Here is a 20,198-nt window from a genome sequence, read left to right on the forward strand (position 1 = left end):
TTCATCCCAGTGGCAACAGTTAAAATGATGGAATACATCATATTGCATTTCGTGGGTAGCGGTTGTCTACCCTAAAATTTATCTCACATTGGATTGAAGTGTTCCCCATATCTTCCCGCTAGTAATCATGTGCATGGCATCTCTGTTCTTGCACTCTTTGCCTAATGTATGTTGCAATTTTTGCAGTGTTCCTTATTTCAACTTCCATACTTTTCTCCTTCCAGGAGCGTGAGGTGGAAAATGCAAAAGTGGGCTAACGATCCCAACTGTGTACCAATTTTGCTGTGCGTTGGCCAAAGTTGGAAAGAAACATTCGGAGTTCTTGTTCAGAATGGTCAGAGTAGATTATATGTTATCTCAACGTACATAAACACGCTATAGAATTGTGCCAATAGATTCAACATGGAGTAGATGTCTTTCTTTTTATTAAAGAAACCACTTTGCTTGTGCAATGTGATGTGTTACTCTCTTGAATCTTTTGGATGTCATTATATGGCCGCATCAGATGTACAATAGGTATTTGTTTCACAGTTAGTTGTTCGTCCATCCGGTGAGCCCCCCATGTAAACCCATATCCGACTGGTATAGGATGCCAAATTGCCATGCACCTTGGAGGATACTGACTTGTACTTCGAGAGGCTCTGGCTTGTTCCTATTCCTTTATCCTGCTTTTTGGTGCTCATGTCCTGTAAGTACTTTGTGAGTTGCGTAATGTGCGTTTTCATGTCATGTGTAAAAGCATTTCAGAATATACCATAACTGGAACCGCATTCCCCATGTCTTTCACTTTTTTCTTTCTAATTCAAACGACGAAGATTGGTTTGCCAGCTAACCATAATCATGGCGCTCCTTAACAAACCAAGAGCACCGAGGTAAATCTCTACTGTTATAAAGCCAGAACCTCCTAGTTATTATTTACCGCGGGTGCGAATGACCGCTTTTGACTTAGCTGACTTTAGTGTGTTGATTTTATCCGCTCGTGTTCATATTCTCCTTTTCACAGTTAAACAAAATGTGCATAACTGGGTTTGCTTCTGTTTAACATATTGTACACTGTAGTATCAAAAGATTTCTTCCTGACCAAAAGGCAAGTGATCTTCGAAGTCTGCCGGTGAGAGTTGTCGATCGTGCACAGAACCAGGTCTGGCCGGTGAAGCATGAGATTCAAGTGATCCTTTCCGATGACCAGTCATGCCATGAGTTCCAGTGTGCTTCTGATACCCAATGCAATGAGTGATGAATCCTGTTTACATAAGCCGGATAAGAGAACAAACCTTTGAGCTTGGGCTTACTTTTCTTCCTGAAATACTGGCTTAGTTGTGAACCTTTGATCCTCAAATCCAACCAACTCTCTGGTGCCGGAATCACTCCGGATTCCTTGTAACCGGCAAAACCCTTAATGCAGTCTTGTTCTCCGAGAATGGTCATGTAGTGGTTTCCCTGATAGAACGGGTAGCTTTCCGCCACCAATACCATGGCGTCCCTGTAGGTTGGGGTGAAGAGAACAAGGTAGTCGTCATCAGTCAATCCACAGTGCTTCAAGACCTTGTTTCACGCTTGTATCTCAGGGATGGAGATGAAACTTCCCGGGAAGGAGCATTTCTTGGTGAGGATGTCAAGCAACCTTGACGGCTCCAACTGGGTCCTGTCCAAGTCGGGAAGGTTGCTTCCGGCGAATTGCATGCAGGACTCCCTTGGTGACTTCAAGCTGCCCCTTGGTGACTTCCTCTTGTCGTCGGGCATGGTTTCGGGAGATTCTTTGATGACGCAAATTCTAGAGAGATCAAACTGTTCTCCTTCAACAAGACCAGCATACTGTGGGTACTTTGCTAACACATACTGTCCGACATATTCCCTTTCTGTTGGTGTAATAGGGCCTGACCATCTGAGCTCTAGACCATCGCCATGGAGGGTTGATATGGCCTCGGCTACAATGCGTGCAGGAATCATAGTATGTGCTTTCTGTTGCAAGTTTAACCAAACAAATCTAATAAGATACATATTTCCTTGAGATATCTCAAATCAAATATATACGATAATTACATCAGTCATTATACACTGTAGTTAATTGCACTTTTTATGTCAACCATATCAATCGTATATTGACAACTATAAAGTCGATGTATCAACAATATCGATAATATATCTGCATTTTAAAATTTTTTGTTAACCGCACTATAGAAAAATCCGAAAATATATGGTTTGGGAGAGTTTAGAGTTTATGTACCTTAATAACCAAACTTCTTGGTTTGCCGTCATCTACGGGTGGTTTGTGTATAGAAGCAAAAAGTGATTTTTTGCGTTGATCTTGTCCCTTCGTCATGCTCTATATTTATTTTGTTTTCACATCGCCATTAAAATTATTAAAACTTTAAAATACATACTTACAACACTTGATTAAGAAGATGATCTGGATTATCAGCGGTTACCTGAGAGCTTGCATGTGAAACAATTTCCCCAGTGTTCCTCCCCATGCTGTGTAAACCAGTTTTCACCACTGCTCATATAGACAGAAGATTTGTTTAAGAAAATGAAGGGGTTGTTCTGTATTTAATTTGAAATTAATCCGTAGCTTAGAAAAAGGATGAATGTATAATAAAAATTCTTGATGCTTATGAGGTTCAAAAATAAAGTAAAATAAATGGATCCAAAAAGATACTAAACATGCTAGAAAATAGAAAATATGTAGAAGAAAAAGGATCAAGGTACTGTTCATTGGGTACTAAGAAACTTGGACAAACAACTAGGAAATGGATAAACATAGCTTGCTGAAAATTTATGAAAAATGTTACGAAGATCTTGTTTTTAGATTATATTTTATAAATCATATGATGTGACGGTTGATAGTTGAGTGCCTTCTATAATGATTTAAATAAGGAATTCAATAATCTACCACATCATGTGATCTATAAAATTACAGTTCAAGTAGATGATCTCTCTAGTATCACCCAAAATTTATAGATTCAGACAAGAGGACAACTCTCAAGCCCCAAACCCTGGAACATGATAACATGAATCCCAAGACATGTCTCCATTTCAACGGTTAAACGAACCACTAAATCACAACAAACCCTAAATCGCAAAAAATCTTAATCCACAACAGAAAACTTACACAAAAACACACAAAACCCAGATAGTAAAAAAGGTGTTTTGGTTCATACACACCTTTATGCTAGGGCACAACATTGGAACAATCTGAGCTCTGTGGGTTTGGAGTTTGGAGGACGAGAAGTGAGCCTGTATATACTCTTTAACCACTCTTCTGGTAATTCTTGTGCCGAAAACACACAATCTGTTGCTCAACATTCTCCCACATTCTTTTGCTCCAACCCAAAACTGTATATATCTAACTCATACCGCAAGAAATAAAGTCTCTCTTTAAATTTAGTTTTTCTCTCAGTCCGTATCTATTGTAATTATAACCAGAGTGTCAAAAGACAGAGAGGTATACGCACAGATGCCGTATGGAGATGCCGTGCTTAAGAGATTACAAATGGACAAAGTCAAAATTTAATTCGTCTTCATCAATTATTTTATGGTGCAAATTGAGATTAAAATAACAAATACGTGTATATATGCCTTTCACTCTCTGTGTCCGTGGTGCTGCTTGATTGGAAGAACGCTCGATGCAGTGGGAAATTCTTTAGAAAAACCATGAGCTGCCGTAAACCAACCTATCTAGTATCTATATATATTTCAGTTTCACAATGCAATTTTTTATCACAATCCACATCTATATAACGTCTTTGCCTGCCTCTCAAGTAAATAGAGTAATACAACTTATTTAATTATTTTTGCTGTGGTTCAAGTTTACGGTATGAAGGTTCCTTGAAGCTCTTCGTGAAAGGGACTAGAGATAGCCTTCACCGGTCCGATTAGAAATTTTCAGCACAGATGAAGGTGATACGTCAAACCTTAGTTGTTAGTATAAAAGTTTCAAGAGATTGAAAGAGAAATTCATGTCAAAAGGTTCGCAATAATAGGGAAAAAAAAATGCCTCTCTGTGGATTACTAATCATGTGACCACGTTTGTGTAGTACGATCAAATTAAACAACATCATGGGGAGTAAACCCTAGCTAGTAGCTGGTTATTAAGTTTCCTTCTTACGTACCTAGAATAATAGAAATGGAGAAGTGATCAGTTAGTCATCGCCAAAAATGAAGCGTACACTTGACAACATGTCGTGTTTTAACATGTTTGAATCTTGTGAAATGACTTGGAAGAAGAAAACTAGAGTTCACAAAGTGCCTAAGCTATATATCATTCATTGGGAAATAACGGGTGTTGAACGTACACAATCTATATTATTCATCCGAAAGCATGGATTCCCATAACTCCATCGGCGTTTGGCACCCAATATCAACATGATCAGCAGTAATTAATGACACACGTCGACTCAGTATATCCACCTGGACATTATTCGAGCTGTGCTGCCCGTCATGTTGCCCTACTTCAAATCCATGAATTCGCTTCCCTTCCGGGCTTGGTACTCCCGCGGCAAGTACCTAATCTCGAAGTGCGCCTGAAGACATTCCAATTCTCCTTGTCAGCTTCCAATAATAAATCCCTCTCATAGTTCCACCTTGCCAAGAACAAAATTTCTTTAAGGGGTTAAATTGTGACACTCGTCCCAAATTTAATCTTATTTTATTCCTTGGCATTGAGAAATTAAGAAAATGCCCCTGACAAGCTAAATGGAAACCCTACGTGGAAATCTTTCATAGACATTTGAGTCCATATCACTCTTTTGTCCCTTTGCACATCTTTCTAGGTAGGCGTGTCCTTATAGACATGTGAGCGCGAACAAGGTGTAAATCAGACGATTTATGCACATTTTCCAATGAAGGACAAAATGGTATTTTTACACTCTCGGGAATCTATTACTTGTTTATTGAGAAAACAATGAGCTGTCAGTATTACGGATTGCAAACTGTGATATTGATGACTTATCCATTAGGTTAGTTAAGCAAGTGGGCAAGTAGGCACTTCTATGTTAGCATTTTATTAATTAGGCCTCATGCCTAATTAATTATTATTTGAGCTTGACCCAAGGACACACATACACATCTTAGAAGTACTTTACGATACAAATGCGTGTGCACAAATAGAACTGAATTCAGAGTTACAACGAAGAATTTAAGAAACACGGACGTCAAGAGCAATTTGGTAATTTCACATTTCGGGGAGATATTTCTGCTTTTGTCTTTTGTGGCATTGGAGTGTGAGCCAAGTGGGGGCCATACCCTACTTTTCCCCTCTCTTCCATGACACGCTTGACCCTGATATTCCCTGAACAATAGGGTAGACACGTGCTGGCCGATACCCAAAGGTGACGAAGCCATATTAGGATGCATGAGAACTATGAATATAAATAAGACTTATAAATTTAAATATAATTAAAATGCAAATGAGGAACGTGTTTAGAGCATACAATCTAACTAGAACACTAAAGGGAATAATATAAAATTGAATGAATAAAAGAATGGGTCCTACACCAAGAGGACTCGAAGATGCGGATGCGGAAGTGCCTTGACACCTGGATTGTATGCCTCAATTATAAGTCCTGAGAGGGTGCAAAACAAACATGAGTGGACCAAGTTTATATATATATATATATATATATAAATATTACTGAAACAAGTATCAACATACTAACCCCCAAAATTTAATGAAAACTCAATAGCATAATATGTAATAGGTTTTCCGAAAACCGTAGCATGCCATAAAACCTTCATGAAACATATCTCGTATATAGTGTGCTAACTAATGGTATCAAGTATCAATATCTCTTGGCCCGAAGCCAGTACGTACATCTCTCTGCCCAAAGCCATCAATATGTATCTCCTGCCAGCCATATGTCTCCCTCAGCCATATATCTCCCTCGCTATAGGTAGAACAATGACCACTAGATACGCACAAATCATTGAACATAGTCTTTCCAAACATAGGTACATATATCTCAAAACATCTTCATAACATATAGTCATCCATCATATTCATATATACTATAAAGAAGTGTGAAGAAAACATGTTCATAAATAGTATATAGTCATCCATCATATATACTACAAAGAACATAAATTCGATAAAATATGGTATTCCAAAATATTCTCAATATAGCATGATAATCATATAATGTAAATCCAATTTACCTATACCACGTTTCATAAAACGTAAGCATTAAATCGTGCTTTTCATGTATGCATTTCTACTAATAAACATGCATTTTAGAAAGGGTTCACTCACAGATACTCCATCGTTAAAGAGCCGTACGAAATGGGAATGACAGAATTGCCACTAATATTCGCACCTAAGCGCATTAAGGGTACAATTAACAAAACTATACTCAAAAGATTGAATTTCGAAAAACGAACGTCAAAAACGCTTCTAGGACGTCGAAATTAGCCTAGGAAGGGTCCCGGACGAAACCCGAAAAAAAAAAAAAAAAAGACAACAAAAGTCAACGTTGACCGGTCTAAGTCAAAGTCAACGGTCAGTGTTGACCGGGTCAACGGGTCTGGGTTAGGTCAAGTTAACCGGGTCAAAACAAGTCCAAGGACAATTTGTATTTCACAACTTTTTGTGAGGATTTTCAATTTCCAATGGTCGCAACCCCTTTTGGAAATTGATAAGAATAACGTCTGTTACCGAAAAGTCTCCCAAGCAAAGTATTTAATCTAAACGAAGTCAACGCTCACAGAATTTGGTGTGACGCTAACAGTCGATGGTTAAGGAACTTGGCTTTGTCATTGGAGTAAGCAAGAAGGTTATCGTTAGAACAATCGCCCAGAATTGTTCTAAACACACGAATTTCCTCAGTAAGAACGAGTCTGAGAACATTTATTCGATCCCAAGAACTACCACTTACTAGATGTCGTCACAATTAGCGCTTTCTCCAACACACACTTCGAAAGTTTCGAATAGTTTCACATAAATGTGACTCTGCCCGCCATCCTAGGGAACGAATGTCGCAAAGTGACATCATCGTTTTAGATCTCCAAACTCAAACCACTAAGATTTTTCTGTTTCCCAACATTCCTATGTATATCCAACTTCGCCTGTAATTCTTAGGGAATGCATGTTACAGAGTATCGGTCCGATGTTAAAAGTCATCCAACAAACTAATTCGTCACTGATGAGGCACAATCTCGACATGTGCTTCTTCTTCTTCCATAAGATGTGACTATTCATGTAGTATGAGGGTTACACAACCATGCCGAAAGACAACAAATCTGGAAGTCGTGACATCCAAATGATGTCATGACCGACACACTACTACAGTGACAAAAGATCCTAAGTATGCTCTGAACAAACCACGCTTTGATATCAAATTGACACGCTTAACCCTGATATTCTCCCAAACACTAGGGTAGGCACGTGCTAGCTTCATCACCTTTGAGTGTCGACCAACACGTGCCTACCCTAATGTTTGGGAGAATATCAAGGTCGGGCGTGTCATCCCATGTCCCCTCTCCGTATTTCCCTCTCACTTTATTCTATCTTTCTCTTTGTTCCATTCTGTCTTCCTCACCCATCTCTCTTTCTCTCTAACTCCATCACCTCTCTTACCTCGTTCCATCTCGATCCCTCACCTTCCCCTATTTGCCTTCATTTTGATCCCCACCCTTATCCACTAGTTTTTCCTCCCCTCCCTCCAAACCTTTTTTTTTTTTTTTTCACCACCTCCTTGTTCACCACCATTTTCTTTTTCTTTTTCTTCTTCTTCTTCTTCTTCTTCTTCTTATTCTTCTTCTTCTTCTTTTGCCTTATCTTCTTCTTCTTCCACAAAGTTTGTTCATTACTGCCAATTTGACCACCATTTTCTTCTTCTTTTTCCTCTTCTTTATCTCATTCCCCTTCTTTTGCCTCTTCATCTTTTCCCTCTTCTTTTTCTTGTCTTTCCTCTTTAGCTTGTTCTCCCACATCTTTTTTTTCTTTCTTCTTCCTCGTTATTCTCCTCTACATGTTTTTCCTTCACTACCCTTCTTAATTCCACCACCACCTTCGATAGCTATTCCACTTTTTTCAGCATAATCATGTCTGATATATCCTTCTCGTGGGCCAACCATGCGAATGACACCTTTAACTCCTTGATCTACAGTTTCAACTCAACAACATCATTTGTGTCCAGAGTCAAGTTCTCATGAATCATAACATCCATATCATCGCCCCATGTCCAGTACGTTTTGTTCTTCTCCACTTTAGTCAGAACAATTTCTCTAATCCTTACAACCTACCATTTAAAGCCATGCATCATAAATACATTTATCACACATACAATATTCACACACATTCACTTTCATTCATAAAATTCAAAAGTTTTGCAATACAGTTATACCTCTCAACTTTCGGTTGTATACAACTATAGCTTCTCATGGATCAGCTGCTTCTTTATTGTCTTCCACCGTAAAATTCTGGGTGTCACAGCCGAATTCATCATCTAGTAGTAATGTAGAGGCTTCTCAAGTTGGGAAATTTTTCGTATGCCACACCTACACGTATTCCTCAATAAATTAATACTCAATCACATTAACAAAGCCAATATTACCAATGTAAGCAACATATATTACCTTAAAAGCGTACGAAAGTACTTTGCAGCCTCATCCAGACCGTTGCGCTCTCTTTGTTCTCCTAACTTCTTCTTATTCCTCTTATTCCTCCTTCTTATCTCCCTTACTATCCTCTCAACTCTATCTCTACCTCTCCTTGAAGCAGCAAATGAGAGGTTGTCATGAAGTTGTCCAAAGGAAATGGAACCCCATGCAAAGTTGTTAAACCTATCCATATGCTCCAGGAGGTGGAGGTAGTATAGAATCACAACAACATTGTTCTTTGCCCCTATCAATACAGCCTCAACAAAGTATACCAGAACTAGCTTGAAGGCATTGTCTCTATTCTTACACTCCTTAAACGCCCTTTCAAGCTCCCCTCAAGTCACATATATTTTTTTGGTGACTTTCTTAGAGGCTTTACCTTTTTGTCTTTTCTTTCTTCCCCTTGCTACTTTCACCTACCAACCTTAATTTCCCAAGAAAGTACACCCTCAGTAGCCTAATCCTTTGTGGCTCAACCTTTATATCATGGGGTTCGTCGCATCTTAGCCCGGTAATAAGGCAGTAGTCCTGCTTTGTGAACTGGGTCAATTCACAACCTATTAAATAGGTTAGCCCCTCTTGATCTTTAACCCCTTGATTTGCCACTCTACAGAGCGACAACTCATGGAACAATTGCCCATTGAAATCCAATTCGTACATGCCCTAAAGGTGGCCAAAGCAGGATTCCCTAAAGGCACCAAGTTGTTCTTCATTAAACTTCTCCCTAATCAATCTTAACATATAAGGGGCTTGGGATATGTTTTTAACCCTTCCTCTATACGCATCTTCTCTGGTTACTAGTTGGACACCTTAGGTTGCCATATCCTGTACACATGACAATACACCAACAATCAACAACCTATCACCAAAGTTTCATAGCTATATATCTACCGTGAACAGAGCATCATTACTTAAGCATTTCAAGTCCCACAATCAAATTAACAATAATTCAGATACAAAAATTAGTTCCATCTCAAAACTAAAACTTTACCAAGACAATAAATAATGGCCCAACCTCTATACTACCTATCAATATAGCTTCATAACTTCACAATGCACCCAAATTTATCAAAAATTTCACATATATCCACCAATTCCAACTAATTACATCAATGAACATGCATCATTAACCTTATACCTAACTTAATTTATAATACATAAAAGAAAAAAGCAAAATTAAATTCTACGGTTCCATTTTCAAAACTTACCAAATTTGAAATTCACTGGGGGAAATCAAGTATGATGTTGGTTATCGCGGAAGCACTTTGAACCCATCTCGAATAAAGTGAAAAGAACGTCCTTTTATGTGGAACCTTACTGCATAGCCTTCAACCAAACTCCCCTAATTTTTTTCACTGCTGTTTGGAATTTCAGTGAGGCTGGAGAGCACAAGTACATACCAACTATAACTGAGTTTGGAACGGGAATGATGTTTGAGCAAATGCATGAGAGCGAGAGAGTTTTGGGATGAGGTCACGACAAATTAAAGATGGTAAGTGTTTATGTCCGCGCAGGGGGCGGAGTTTAAATCCCAACAAATTTTAAATTCATGCCAGGTACCCTTTTTATTAAGTGACGGGTCATTTATGACCCGGTTTCACTTTAAGCTCATTATGATGGATCCGTTTTCAGTAGTTCAAATTTCATGCAACGGGTCACATCTTGTCCGCACGCAAGGTTCGCAAAATATGGTCCACACCTTAGAAATCGCTCTAAAGTAAAAACTGGTTTGGAGAAGAAAAAAGGGTCACGCTTTCTTGGCTGGACACACATATTGTACTCCTAAACCCGTCTCCATTAATCACTTAGTACTATAGTCTAGTAGCATTTCTCTTCACTTGCAAGTGAGAGGTTTTAGGTTCAATTCTTGCCAAAAGTGAATTTGAACCATATTATTGCTAGCCCATTGTGAGGCTAAGTCCACCTCTTCCCCCTTAGTGTAGATAATATCGTTGGCTCAAACAAAAAAAAAAAAAAAAACAAAACAAAACAAAAAAACCTGTCCCCAACAGTGTTCGGATGGCTGCGACATCGAGTTAGAGCTCGGGTTTTGAGTTTGATATATTTGGGCCTGAACTCTTTGTCGTATTGGGCCTTTTTCAGTAGCCCAAAAGGAAATGAAGTAAAAAAAAAAAAAAAAGCACCAAAACATAACAAAACCCTCCACTTTTGACCAATGCCCTAACGCGTTTCGTCTCCGACTCCTTCTGCGTCTCCTACATCTCTGTCTCTCTCCCTCTCCCTCTCTCTCCCAATTTGCTCATAGAAAATGGACGCCATCGACTCAGTGGTAGATCCGCTCAGAGAGTTCTCCAAGGACAGCATTCGCCTCGTCAAGCGCTGCCACAAGCCCGATCGCAAAGGTAATTCAATATTCGGGTCCGATCTGTGTTTTCCCAGATCTGGTTATGCAGAAATTAGGACTTTTTTATTCTCTGATATCCATGTGTCATTGATGATATTTGATGGTTGATTGTGGTGTAGAATTCTCCAAGGTCGCGCTTCGGACAGCGATTGGGTTCGTGGTGATGGGATTCGTTGGGTTCTTCGTGAAGCTGATCTTCATCCCCATCAACAACATCATCGTCGGATCTGTTTAGGTAATTGTTGGATCTCTGTCTTGGTCTGCTCTAATTCATTGATTCAAATTGTTGATAGAAATTGTGGAGATTTGATTGGCATGCTCGATCGATGCATTATGTAATTAGGTTGTTTTTATGTTGGATTTGGATTTCGGATCGATTGTAGTATTTGCCATGCCTTGGAAATTGAATGTCAGATAGTTGTTTGCTCAATTTTTATGAACAATCTAAAGTTTCGATCAGGAACGTATCGGTTGAGTTTGCATATACATACTTGGCTTGTCTTATCTGACGGTACAACTGAAATGGTTATTTAATGTCGATAATTTTACCAACTTTTTGTTTAGATGTGTGCATTGTTCTTGGTTTTGAGATTTTTACCCTGTTGCGATTAATTCGAGGGTTTGTAACGGGTAGCCATTTTGCGTTGCTGCTTGATACTGGGTAGAAATGGATGTGGTACTAGCAATGGTGTTCTAGGATTCGTATGGCCGACCCCGCTTAGTGGGATAAGGCTTTCTTGATATAATATTCCGACTTATCCAATCTAAAAAACAAGTTAAAAGTTATAAAGTCATATTTGGCTCCAAATTTGGTGGTGAAATTATTAATATGTCAGATTTATACGGAGTCAAATTTGACCATAAGCTTTTACTCTTTGCATTATAGAGGGATTAAGTCAGGTTTAAAATTAAACATAGCACCAAAATCATATATGACCCCAACTTTTCCGGGGCACTAGAGAAGGATTGAGTCAAGATTAGAGTCAAATATAACTTTCAACTCCAAATTTCCAGTCCATTGGAAATAGCCTTAGGAAGCTGATATCGAGCCAAGGACGATTAACACAAATATTGATTCTGTGTAAGAATTGGTCCAATGTTCATATATCTTGAATGTATTATTGTTAGTTTCATGTTTATTGGATTTATTCATGTGTAATTACATAGATTTCATTTAGGTGTTGTTATACTATGGATTACAGACCGTAGGTGAGCGAGTTGGTTAGGAGTGTTAGAAACACATTTCATATCTTTGCTTGTAGGATATGACGTGGATTGGGGACTGATTTTGTTTTCCCGTATGATTGCAGGTCATGCTGAAGATCAAGTTAGACAGATGGTAGATGCAGCGGACCTTAAGAAAGCATTAGCTTTTAGTTCTCATGTGTTCCTTGTTTCTGTAAAACCATGATACATGTATTTTCTTGTTTTTGATATTTGGGACCTTGTGACCTTGTCTCTTTCTCGTTTAATCAAAATTTGTGTTGTTCTGGATTCGCTTACTTGATGATTATCGTTGTACTTTTTAACCAATAAAATGTTGGAGGGATGATCGTGCGTAAAACGATAAAGAAGTATTGAATGTGATGGTCTCCAGCGATGGATTCAGTAGCATGTTTTTACAGTATGAATTCATACAGTATGGCTATTGCTCCCGTTCGAACCAAGGGTATGTATTAGTTACGATTGATATTGGATGTGTTTGGATACAGTGCAATTTCGGGTTCCAAATAAAGATGCACTACGAGTACCACATCACTAATTCAATGAAAGTTTGATTCAACTGTAAAAACGCGAGTTTATTTTAACGAAGGTGTGATTTGCCCCTAAAACTTGAGTTTAGTTTAATCTCAGTTTCCTTAGGTGAAACAACGAATCAATAAACTCGAGTTTAGGGGCATAGCAAAAAGCACGCCTACGAGTACATAAAAATGGAGGCCGAAATTTATAAGAAAATAGAAGTCAGACACAAGACATAACTCCCTTAAAACAAATGCAAAAAATAAAGAATGAGGATCCTCTTCGGATGCTCTTTGTGAGAATTCCGAAGATTCTTAAATCGTGTTCGTTCATTGTACATCATGCGGTTAATTTTTGTCAGGTGTTGTTCATGTTTAACTTTAAATAAAAGTATTTATAATAATTTATGGCCGCACGATGTACAATGAACGGACACGATTTGAGGATCCTCAGGACCCTCACAAAGGGGATCCGGAGAGGATCCTCATTCAAAAATAAGGATCAAGTACCTATAACTCGCAAACCTTTTAGTGTCATTCCTAATTAGTCTAAACATTTTTAAACATTTCAAACAAGTACTCAACCTATTGAAAATGGCGCATTCACTAAGCCCCCATCAAATTTTCAAACATATATTATATCAAAACCAACCAACTGGGAATATCATGATCAACATTAATATTAGTTGCCTCAAAAACTAAATTTCAAATGGAGATTATATAATATGGAACTAGATGATTAAATGAGTATTGAATTGAATAAAAATCGACCCAAATTGAAATTATATCAAGCGGGCAATCTCCTAACAAAGAATAGGGTTAAGAATTTAGATAGGGCTTCAAGGGGCTTGTTTCCTGCTCATGTGATTTTCTCATTTGCTGATTATGGCTCGTTAAAGCTTCCAATTTTGTGGGCGGTGAAAATGGTGGTGGCCACATCATAGCAATCCATACCACTTCAACAACCTCCATGACCTTGTTCTCGATGTTGGCGGCTTGAGTAGTAGGTAGAGTTTGTGGTTTTGCGTTGGATTTGGAGGTGATAGCCTGATGAAGGTGGTGGTGACTCTTAGTTGGTGGAAGCTATACTTCCTATGACCTTTTATTGATTTTAGAGACAAAGTTAGCCTTAGTTAATTTGACAGATTTTTACCTGGGACTTAACGGATGTGACATTTTTAATAACTTGGGTACTTATTTGGAATATTTGAAAAAATTTAGACCAATTTAGAATGACACTAAAAGGTTGGGGGTTTTAGTTACTTAATCCTAAAAATAATTCCAAGTTTAACTAAGAGATGTTATAACTAACAGATAACAAATAACTTTAACTGGTTCAAGGTAATACTACCACATAAACTAAAAACTTCTACGTACACCTCTATATTACACTCTTACGCATCAATAACAGATGCTGCTCAGCCCACAACATCAATAACTTGATCTCCCATCGCCCTCCGTTATCACATCTTTGAAAGCACCGCCACTCGGAATCATAGGCAGGACATGCTCTTGATGGGGCACTATTACATCCAACAAATACAGACCAGGAGTGTCCAACATTTTCTGAATTGCTGCTTTCAGATCTTCCTTCTTCGTCACCTGGGTAGCCGGTATCCCACAAGCAACTGCAAACTTGAGCATATTTGGGAATATTTCGGACTCATTAGCTGGGTTCCCCAAGTAATTGTGTGCCTTGTTTACCTTGTAGAAGCGATCCTCCCATTGCACAACCATACCTAAATGTTGGTTATTCAACAACATTATTTTGACAGGAAGTTTCTCCACACTAATCGTTGCTAATTCCTGGACATTCATAAGGAAACTTCCATCACCGTCAATGTCAAACGACAACAGAATCCGGGATTGCAACAGCTGCCCCAATAGCAACAGGCAATCCAAAACCCATAGCTCCTAATCCCCCTGATGTCAACCACTGCCGAGGCTGCTTGTACTTGTAAAACTGAGCTGCCCTTATTTGGTGTTGTCCAACACCAGTGCTTATAATCGCATCCCATCAGTTAACTCATCAAGAACTAGAATGGCATTCTATGGAGAAATGGATTCCCCAAAAGTCTTAAAACCCAATGGAAACTTCACTTTCTGTTCTTTCAGCTCCGCCCTCCAAGCCGAAAAATCAAGCTTAACCTTGCTCTCTTTTCCCTCCAATATCCTATTCAACCCTTGCAATGCCAATTTTACATCACCACACACCTACACATGAGGCTGCTTATTCTTTCCAATCTCCACCGAGTCAATATCAATGTGCACAATCTTAGCTCGGCTAGCAAATGGCTTTAGCTTCCTAGTAACCTGATCATCAAACCTCACTCCAAATGCAAGCAACAAATTAGACTTATCCACATCATAATTAGCATAAACAGTGCCGTGCATCCCAAGCATTTGGAGTGACAAGTCTTCGTCATTGCACGGGTATGCACCGAGACCCATCAAAGTACTAGCCACGGGGATCCCGATGAGCTCCACAAACCGCCTCAACTCCTCACTGGAATTCAAACACCCTCCACCAACATACAAAACCGATTTCTTGGACTAAGACACCAACCTCACAATCTGCTCCAAGTGACCCTCATTAGGGGACTTAGGCAACCTAGCCATGTACCCAGGTAACTAAATGGGTTGATCCCAATTTGGAACCACAAGCTGTTGCTGCACATCCTTAGGTACATTAATCAAAACCGGGCCGGGTTGACCCGAGGTAGTGATTGACCTTGTTACCTCAACAATTGGGGTCTCTTGGAAGACGTCAGTGCCTATCATTCGCTAGGGTACTTAGCCGGTGATTGTCACCATCGGTATGCTGTCCATGAGTGCCTCGGCAAGGCCGCTAACCAAGTTCGTTGCGCCAAGCCTGGAGGTGGCAATGCACACACCAGGACAACCCGACTCACGGGTGTAGCCTTCAGCTGCGAGCACACCGCCTTGCTCGTGGGGCAGGAAGACATTGCGGATGGAAGAGGAGTGCGTTAGTGTTAGAACCCTACTCTACGTCTTCCACAATTGCACAGAGATGGGATAACAGAACAACAATACAAACAATCAATGCCTTTATTTTCTTACAATGTATTACTTATGCTAATACTCAACTCTAACTGTCACCACAAGATGATGCCATCTGGCATCCTACCAATGAGGGTCTGGTCGATCTCCATCGATGTGCTGCCGGGGTAGGTGAAGACGTCTGTGACGCCTTGGCGCCCGAGGGCCTCAACAAAGACATTGGAGCCTTCTCTAGGGTCGTTAGAGGCAAAACGGGAAATTGTGGCCTCTGGGTTTGGAGGGTTAGTGGTGGTGGCGATTGTGGCGGCGGTTTTAGGGGAAAGTGAGCTGGAGATCTGGAGGTGGAGGAAGGGAATGGGTTTTTGGGGAAGAGGAAAGAAGGGGTGGGTGAATCTGGAAATAGGGTGGGTGATTTGGTAGATAACCAAACAAACTAACACGAGCCTAACAATACAACTAAGGCCTAACGATCAAAAAAAAAAAAAAACACAAAACTGAGAAATTAGCTATAGCCACCTCCATTAGAACAATACATAGGTGATGACTGAGTACAATGAAGGACTGCGAGAGGTTGAACGATGTAGGGCAAAGCTTCAAGAGAACAAACAGCTTGTGGATGACACTAGGAAAACGAGTAAAGGTTTGACTAAGGTCGTCCAGCTCAAAGACCAAACCATAAAGACGTTGAAGAGGTGGAATGGTGAGAACTTATAGCTCAAGAAGTAGTTGGAGGTGACTATCCTTGAGGCTTCCGAGGCCAAAAGGGAGGTTGAAGAGTTGAAGAAGAGTCTCCCAGCTGAGAGGGATACTGTTGGGCAAGAGTTCTTATGCTCCTAGGCTTTCCGCCATGTCATCAAGCTCCACTGTGCCCGAAAAGTTCGGCTTGAGAATAAGAAATGGATGGCCATGCTTGATCGGTATGACGGTAGAGGTATTATTGACAAGTACCGTGCAGAGATAGAGGAGCATCGACAAAATGGTTAACAATTCATCCTCGAACTCGATCCTAGTAGCGATGATGAGGCTGAGGATGACACCAGTGCTGATGAACAGACTCAGCAGGGTGAAGATGGTCCCGGAGATACTGAGGATGGCGATGATGGCGATGGAGGCGAGATACGACATGAGAGTTCAGCCTCAGATGAGGCTGATTCGTAGCGCCTTCACTTCCTACATGCACTAGTTAAGTGCCTAAAGGCTTTTTGTGTACGGATGTTTACAACATTGCACCGTTTATTTTGATGTTAAGTGCGAAATGTTTGCACTATAATTTATGAATGTTTGAATAGATCCCTTGTTTGGTATAACCCATGACTTGGGTCTAATTGAATGGATACACCTTAAAGATATTTGTTTATTTGGATAGTCTTGTTAACCGATACTTAGACTTTATTTCATGTTGAAAGCATTCATGTTGAAGCTTCAAATTCGGTATGTAATGTCATTTAAGTTGAAGTTTTGAGTTAGAATTTTATTAGGTCAGGGTAAGACCAAGTGTTTCAGTTCTAGGAATGTAAAAGAGTTTGGACGAAGTTGTCTGAATCACCTCTTTATTAAGTTCGTGCCAGATGGCATTCCTTACAAATAGCCGAATGGCTATAGCTCAACACTTGTACAATGTGAGTCTACTTGTAATAGTACTTTAGGTGATCATCGTTCCATGGATGGCCAAGGGTCTTGCCATTGGAACTTCTAAGTTTGTAGGAGCCAGGACGACTGATGCCGACAACTTCAAATGGTCCATCCCAATTTGGACTGAGTGTGCCTTCGCTCAAGACTCGGTCACAAAGTTGTCTTTTCTTCAATACCTAGTCATCCACTTTGAATGAACGAGGTTTGACCCTAGAGTGAGTTAGTTAAAGACGCGCTGCTTGTAAGTTAGTTAAAGACGCGCTGCTTGTAAGCGATGTTCCTCAAGTGAGCCTGGTCCCTATTATCTTCAACTAGCTCTAAGTTGAGGGCAAGTTGCTTATCATTTTCACTTTACTTGTAGTTCTGAACTCGGTATGTTGTTTGCTCAAGCTCAATTGGGACAGCCGCCTCTGTACCAAAGGCAAGTGAGAATAGAGTTTCTCCTATTGAAGTTCGATACAAAGTTAGGTATGACGAAAAACCTGGGGTACAAGTTCTGGCCAAAAACCTTTAGCCTTGTCCAAGCTAGTCTTCAAGGTGCGCTTGAGTATCTTGTTAATTGCCTCAACTTGTCCATTAGCCTGAGGATGAGCTAGGAAGGCGAAACATAAGTTTATGTTCAATTTAGAGCAGAAAATCCTGAACTTCTTGTTGTCAAACTGTCACCCATTGTCTGTGACAATCGCATTAGGAATGCCGAATCGGTAAAGGATGTTCTTCCATACGAAGTCTTCTATCTTTGCCTCAGTAATGGTTACGAAGGGTTCTACTTCGGCCCACTTTATGAAGTAGTCAACTGCAACGATCGCATAACGAACCTTGCCCTTCTCCATAGGCATTGGGCCGACCAAATCAAGTCCCCACTGGGCGAAGGGCCAAGGGCTGATCACAGGAGTGAGAGGCTCAGAAGGGTAGTGAGGAATAGTTACGTAACATTGGCACTTGTCAAAAGAGCGAGATAGTTTGATGGCATCCTGGGGAAGTGTTGGCTAATAATATCCCTAGCAAAAAGCCTTGTGTGCTAGGGACCGAGATCCAGCATGATCTCCGCAGACTCCCTCATGTATCTCTCGAATGACCATTTCCCCCTCAGCAGGTGTAAGGCACCTTAAGTATGGTAGGGTGAAACCTTGCTTATAGACTTAGTCATTGATGATCAGGTAGCGAGGAAACTTGTATCAAATTTGCTTAGCTTGGACTTTATCATCTGGAAGGATGCCATGAGTAAGGAATTTATAAATCGGGGTGATCCAATTATCCCCCTGTTGTAAGTTGCACACTTCCATGGCTATGGTGCTTGGTGCTACCAATAACTCGACATGAATATTTCTTCCAATCTCGTCTTCCACTACTGAGGCAAGGCGAGCCAAGGCATCTGCATGACTGTTTACTGCTCGAAGGACTTGGGTGATCTGGTAGTGGAAGTGCTTGAGCAAAAGTTGTGCTTGCGCAAGATATGCTGCCATGGAGCTATCCATAGCATCAAAGTTGTTTGTGATTTGGTTGACCACCAACTGAGAGTCGTTAAAGATGTCATGTTGTTTAATTCCAAGGTGTTTGGCCAAACGTAAGCCTGCCAGAAGGGCTTCATACTTGGCCTCATTGTTTGACGCCTTGAATTTGAAGCAAATAACATACTCCATTGCAACTTTGTCAGGTGTAGTTAAGACCAATCCTGCTCCATAACCCTGTTGGTTGGATGAACCATCAACATACAGAGTCCATACTATAAAGGTTGGTTCTACTTTCTGATCTTTCGAGGGTAACAAAGCCAATGCCTCAGGTATAGGTGAAATTTTAATAAGATATGTGAATTCGGAGATGAAATCTACAACTGCCTGACCCTTCTCAGCTAGCTTTGGTTGATAAGAGATGTCAACTCCTCTAATGCTATCGTCCACTTGATCATTCGTCCTGAAGTGTTAGGATTCTGGAGTACTTGTCGAATGGGGTGATTGGTAAGCACGATGATGGAATCTACTTGGAAGTAAGGGTGGAGTTTTCGAGCAGACATGATCAATGCTAGTGCCAATTTCTCAATGTTAGAGTACCGTGTCTCTGTATCTTGTAAGGCTTTGCTAGTGTAGTAGACAGAGCGCTTAACATTACCATCCCTTTGAATGAGAACCGAACTGACTGCTGAAGTTGAAACAAATAAATAGATAATGAGAATGTCATCAACTTCAAGTTTGGAGAGGTCACCAGCTTCAGGTTTGGAGAGTAAGGAGGCTTTACTCATGTAATCCTTAAGGTTCTTGAATACCTCGGCATATTCATCAGTCCATGTCATGCACTTCTTACTTCTCTTAAGTGCTTTGAAGAAAGGAGCACATCTATATGTGGCTTTAGAGATGAACCTGGTTAAGGCTGCCACCTTGCCAGTAAGGTTGTGGATGTCTTTTAAAGTTACTGGTTCTTTCATGTCAATGATTGCTTTGGTCTTCTCAGGGTTAGCTTCAATGCCTTGTTGGTTATTCATGAAGCCAAAGAAGTTGCCGGAGCCCATGCCGAAAGCACATTTGTTGGGGTTCAACCTCATTCGGTACCTCCTCAGGATGGTGAAGGTTTCAGACAGGTTAGTGATGTGTTGGTCAGCATGCTTACTCTTGATTATCGTATCATCAACATAAACTTCCATGCTCTTACAAATCTGTTTAGCGAACATTGAATTGACTAATCTCTGATAAGTTGCACTTGTATTCTTAAGGCCGAATGGCATGTCTTTATAGCAATATAGTCCTCTGTCAGTAATAAAGGTTGTGTGTTATTGGTCCGGAGGGTACATGAGGATTTGGTTGTATCCTGAGTAAGCATTCATGAATCTCAAGAGTTCACACCCTGCCGTT

The 20,198-nt window shown here is 40.2% G+C and overlaps 2 protein-coding genes and 2 pseudogenes across 2 annotated transcripts; 1 reads left to right on the plus strand and 3 right to left on the minus strand.

Moving 5' to 3' along the window:
- Positions 1 to 1,003: 1,003 nt before the first annotated feature.
- Positions 1,004 to 2,089, minus strand: LOC148690238 (uncharacterized; annotated as a pseudogene).
- Positions 2,090 to 10,765: 8,676 nt separating this feature from the next.
- On the plus strand, positions 10,766 to 12,454 carry LOC137732177 (protein transport protein Sec61 subunit gamma). The gene is made up of 3 exons (XM_068471477.2): positions 10,766 to 10,958; positions 11,080 to 11,195; positions 12,271 to 12,454. The coding sequence occupies exons 1-2, from the start codon at positions 10,865 to 10,867 to the stop codon at positions 11,193 to 11,195; spliced, it is 210 nt and encodes a 69-aa protein (XP_068327578.1). The 5' UTR covers positions 10,766 to 10,864; the 3' UTR covers positions 12,271 to 12,454.
- A 1,676-nt stretch (positions 12,455 to 14,130) lies between these two features.
- Positions 14,131 to 16,255, minus strand: LOC137732924 (acetolactate synthase 2, chloroplastic-like; annotated as a pseudogene).
- A 2,275-nt stretch (positions 16,256 to 18,530) lies between these two features.
- Positions 18,531 to 19,990, minus strand: LOC137732925 (uncharacterized). The gene is made up of 2 exons (XM_068472169.2): positions 19,365 to 19,990; positions 18,531 to 19,266 (listed from the first exon to the last, which is right to left on the minus strand). The coding sequence occupies exons 1-2, from the start codon at positions 19,988 to 19,990 to the stop codon at positions 18,531 to 18,533; spliced, it is 1,362 nt and encodes a 453-aa protein (XP_068328270.2).
- Positions 19,991 to 20,198: the final 208 nt, after the last annotated feature.

Source organism: Pyrus communis, chromosome 16 (assembly GCF_041283825.1).
Source record: "Pyrus communis isolate YQ-2024b chromosome 16, ASM4128382v1, whole genome shotgun sequence".
NCBI lineage: Eukaryota > Viridiplantae > Streptophyta > Magnoliopsida > Rosales > Rosaceae > Pyrus > Pyrus communis.

What these genes read in the sequence shown, in the direction of transcription:
- LOC137732177 (XM_068471477.2), top strand. Translation starts at nt 10,865, where the DNA reads ATGGACGCCATCGACTCAGTGGTAGATCCGCTCAGAGAGTTCTCCAAG. An exon ending in CCACAAGCCCGATCGCAAAG is followed by an intron (nt 10,959 to 11,079) that starts GTAATTCAATAT and finishes ATTGTGGTGTAG; the next exon opens with AATTCTCCAAGGTCGCGCTT.
- LOC137732925 (XM_068472169.2), bottom strand. Translation starts at nt 19,990, where the DNA reads ATGGAAGTTTATGTTGATGATACGATAATCAAGAGTAAGCATGCTGAC. An exon ending in TTGGCACTAGCATTGATCAT is followed by an intron (nt 19,267 to 19,364) that starts GTCTGCTCGAAA and finishes CTAACACTTCAG; the next exon opens with GACGAATGATCAAGTGGACG.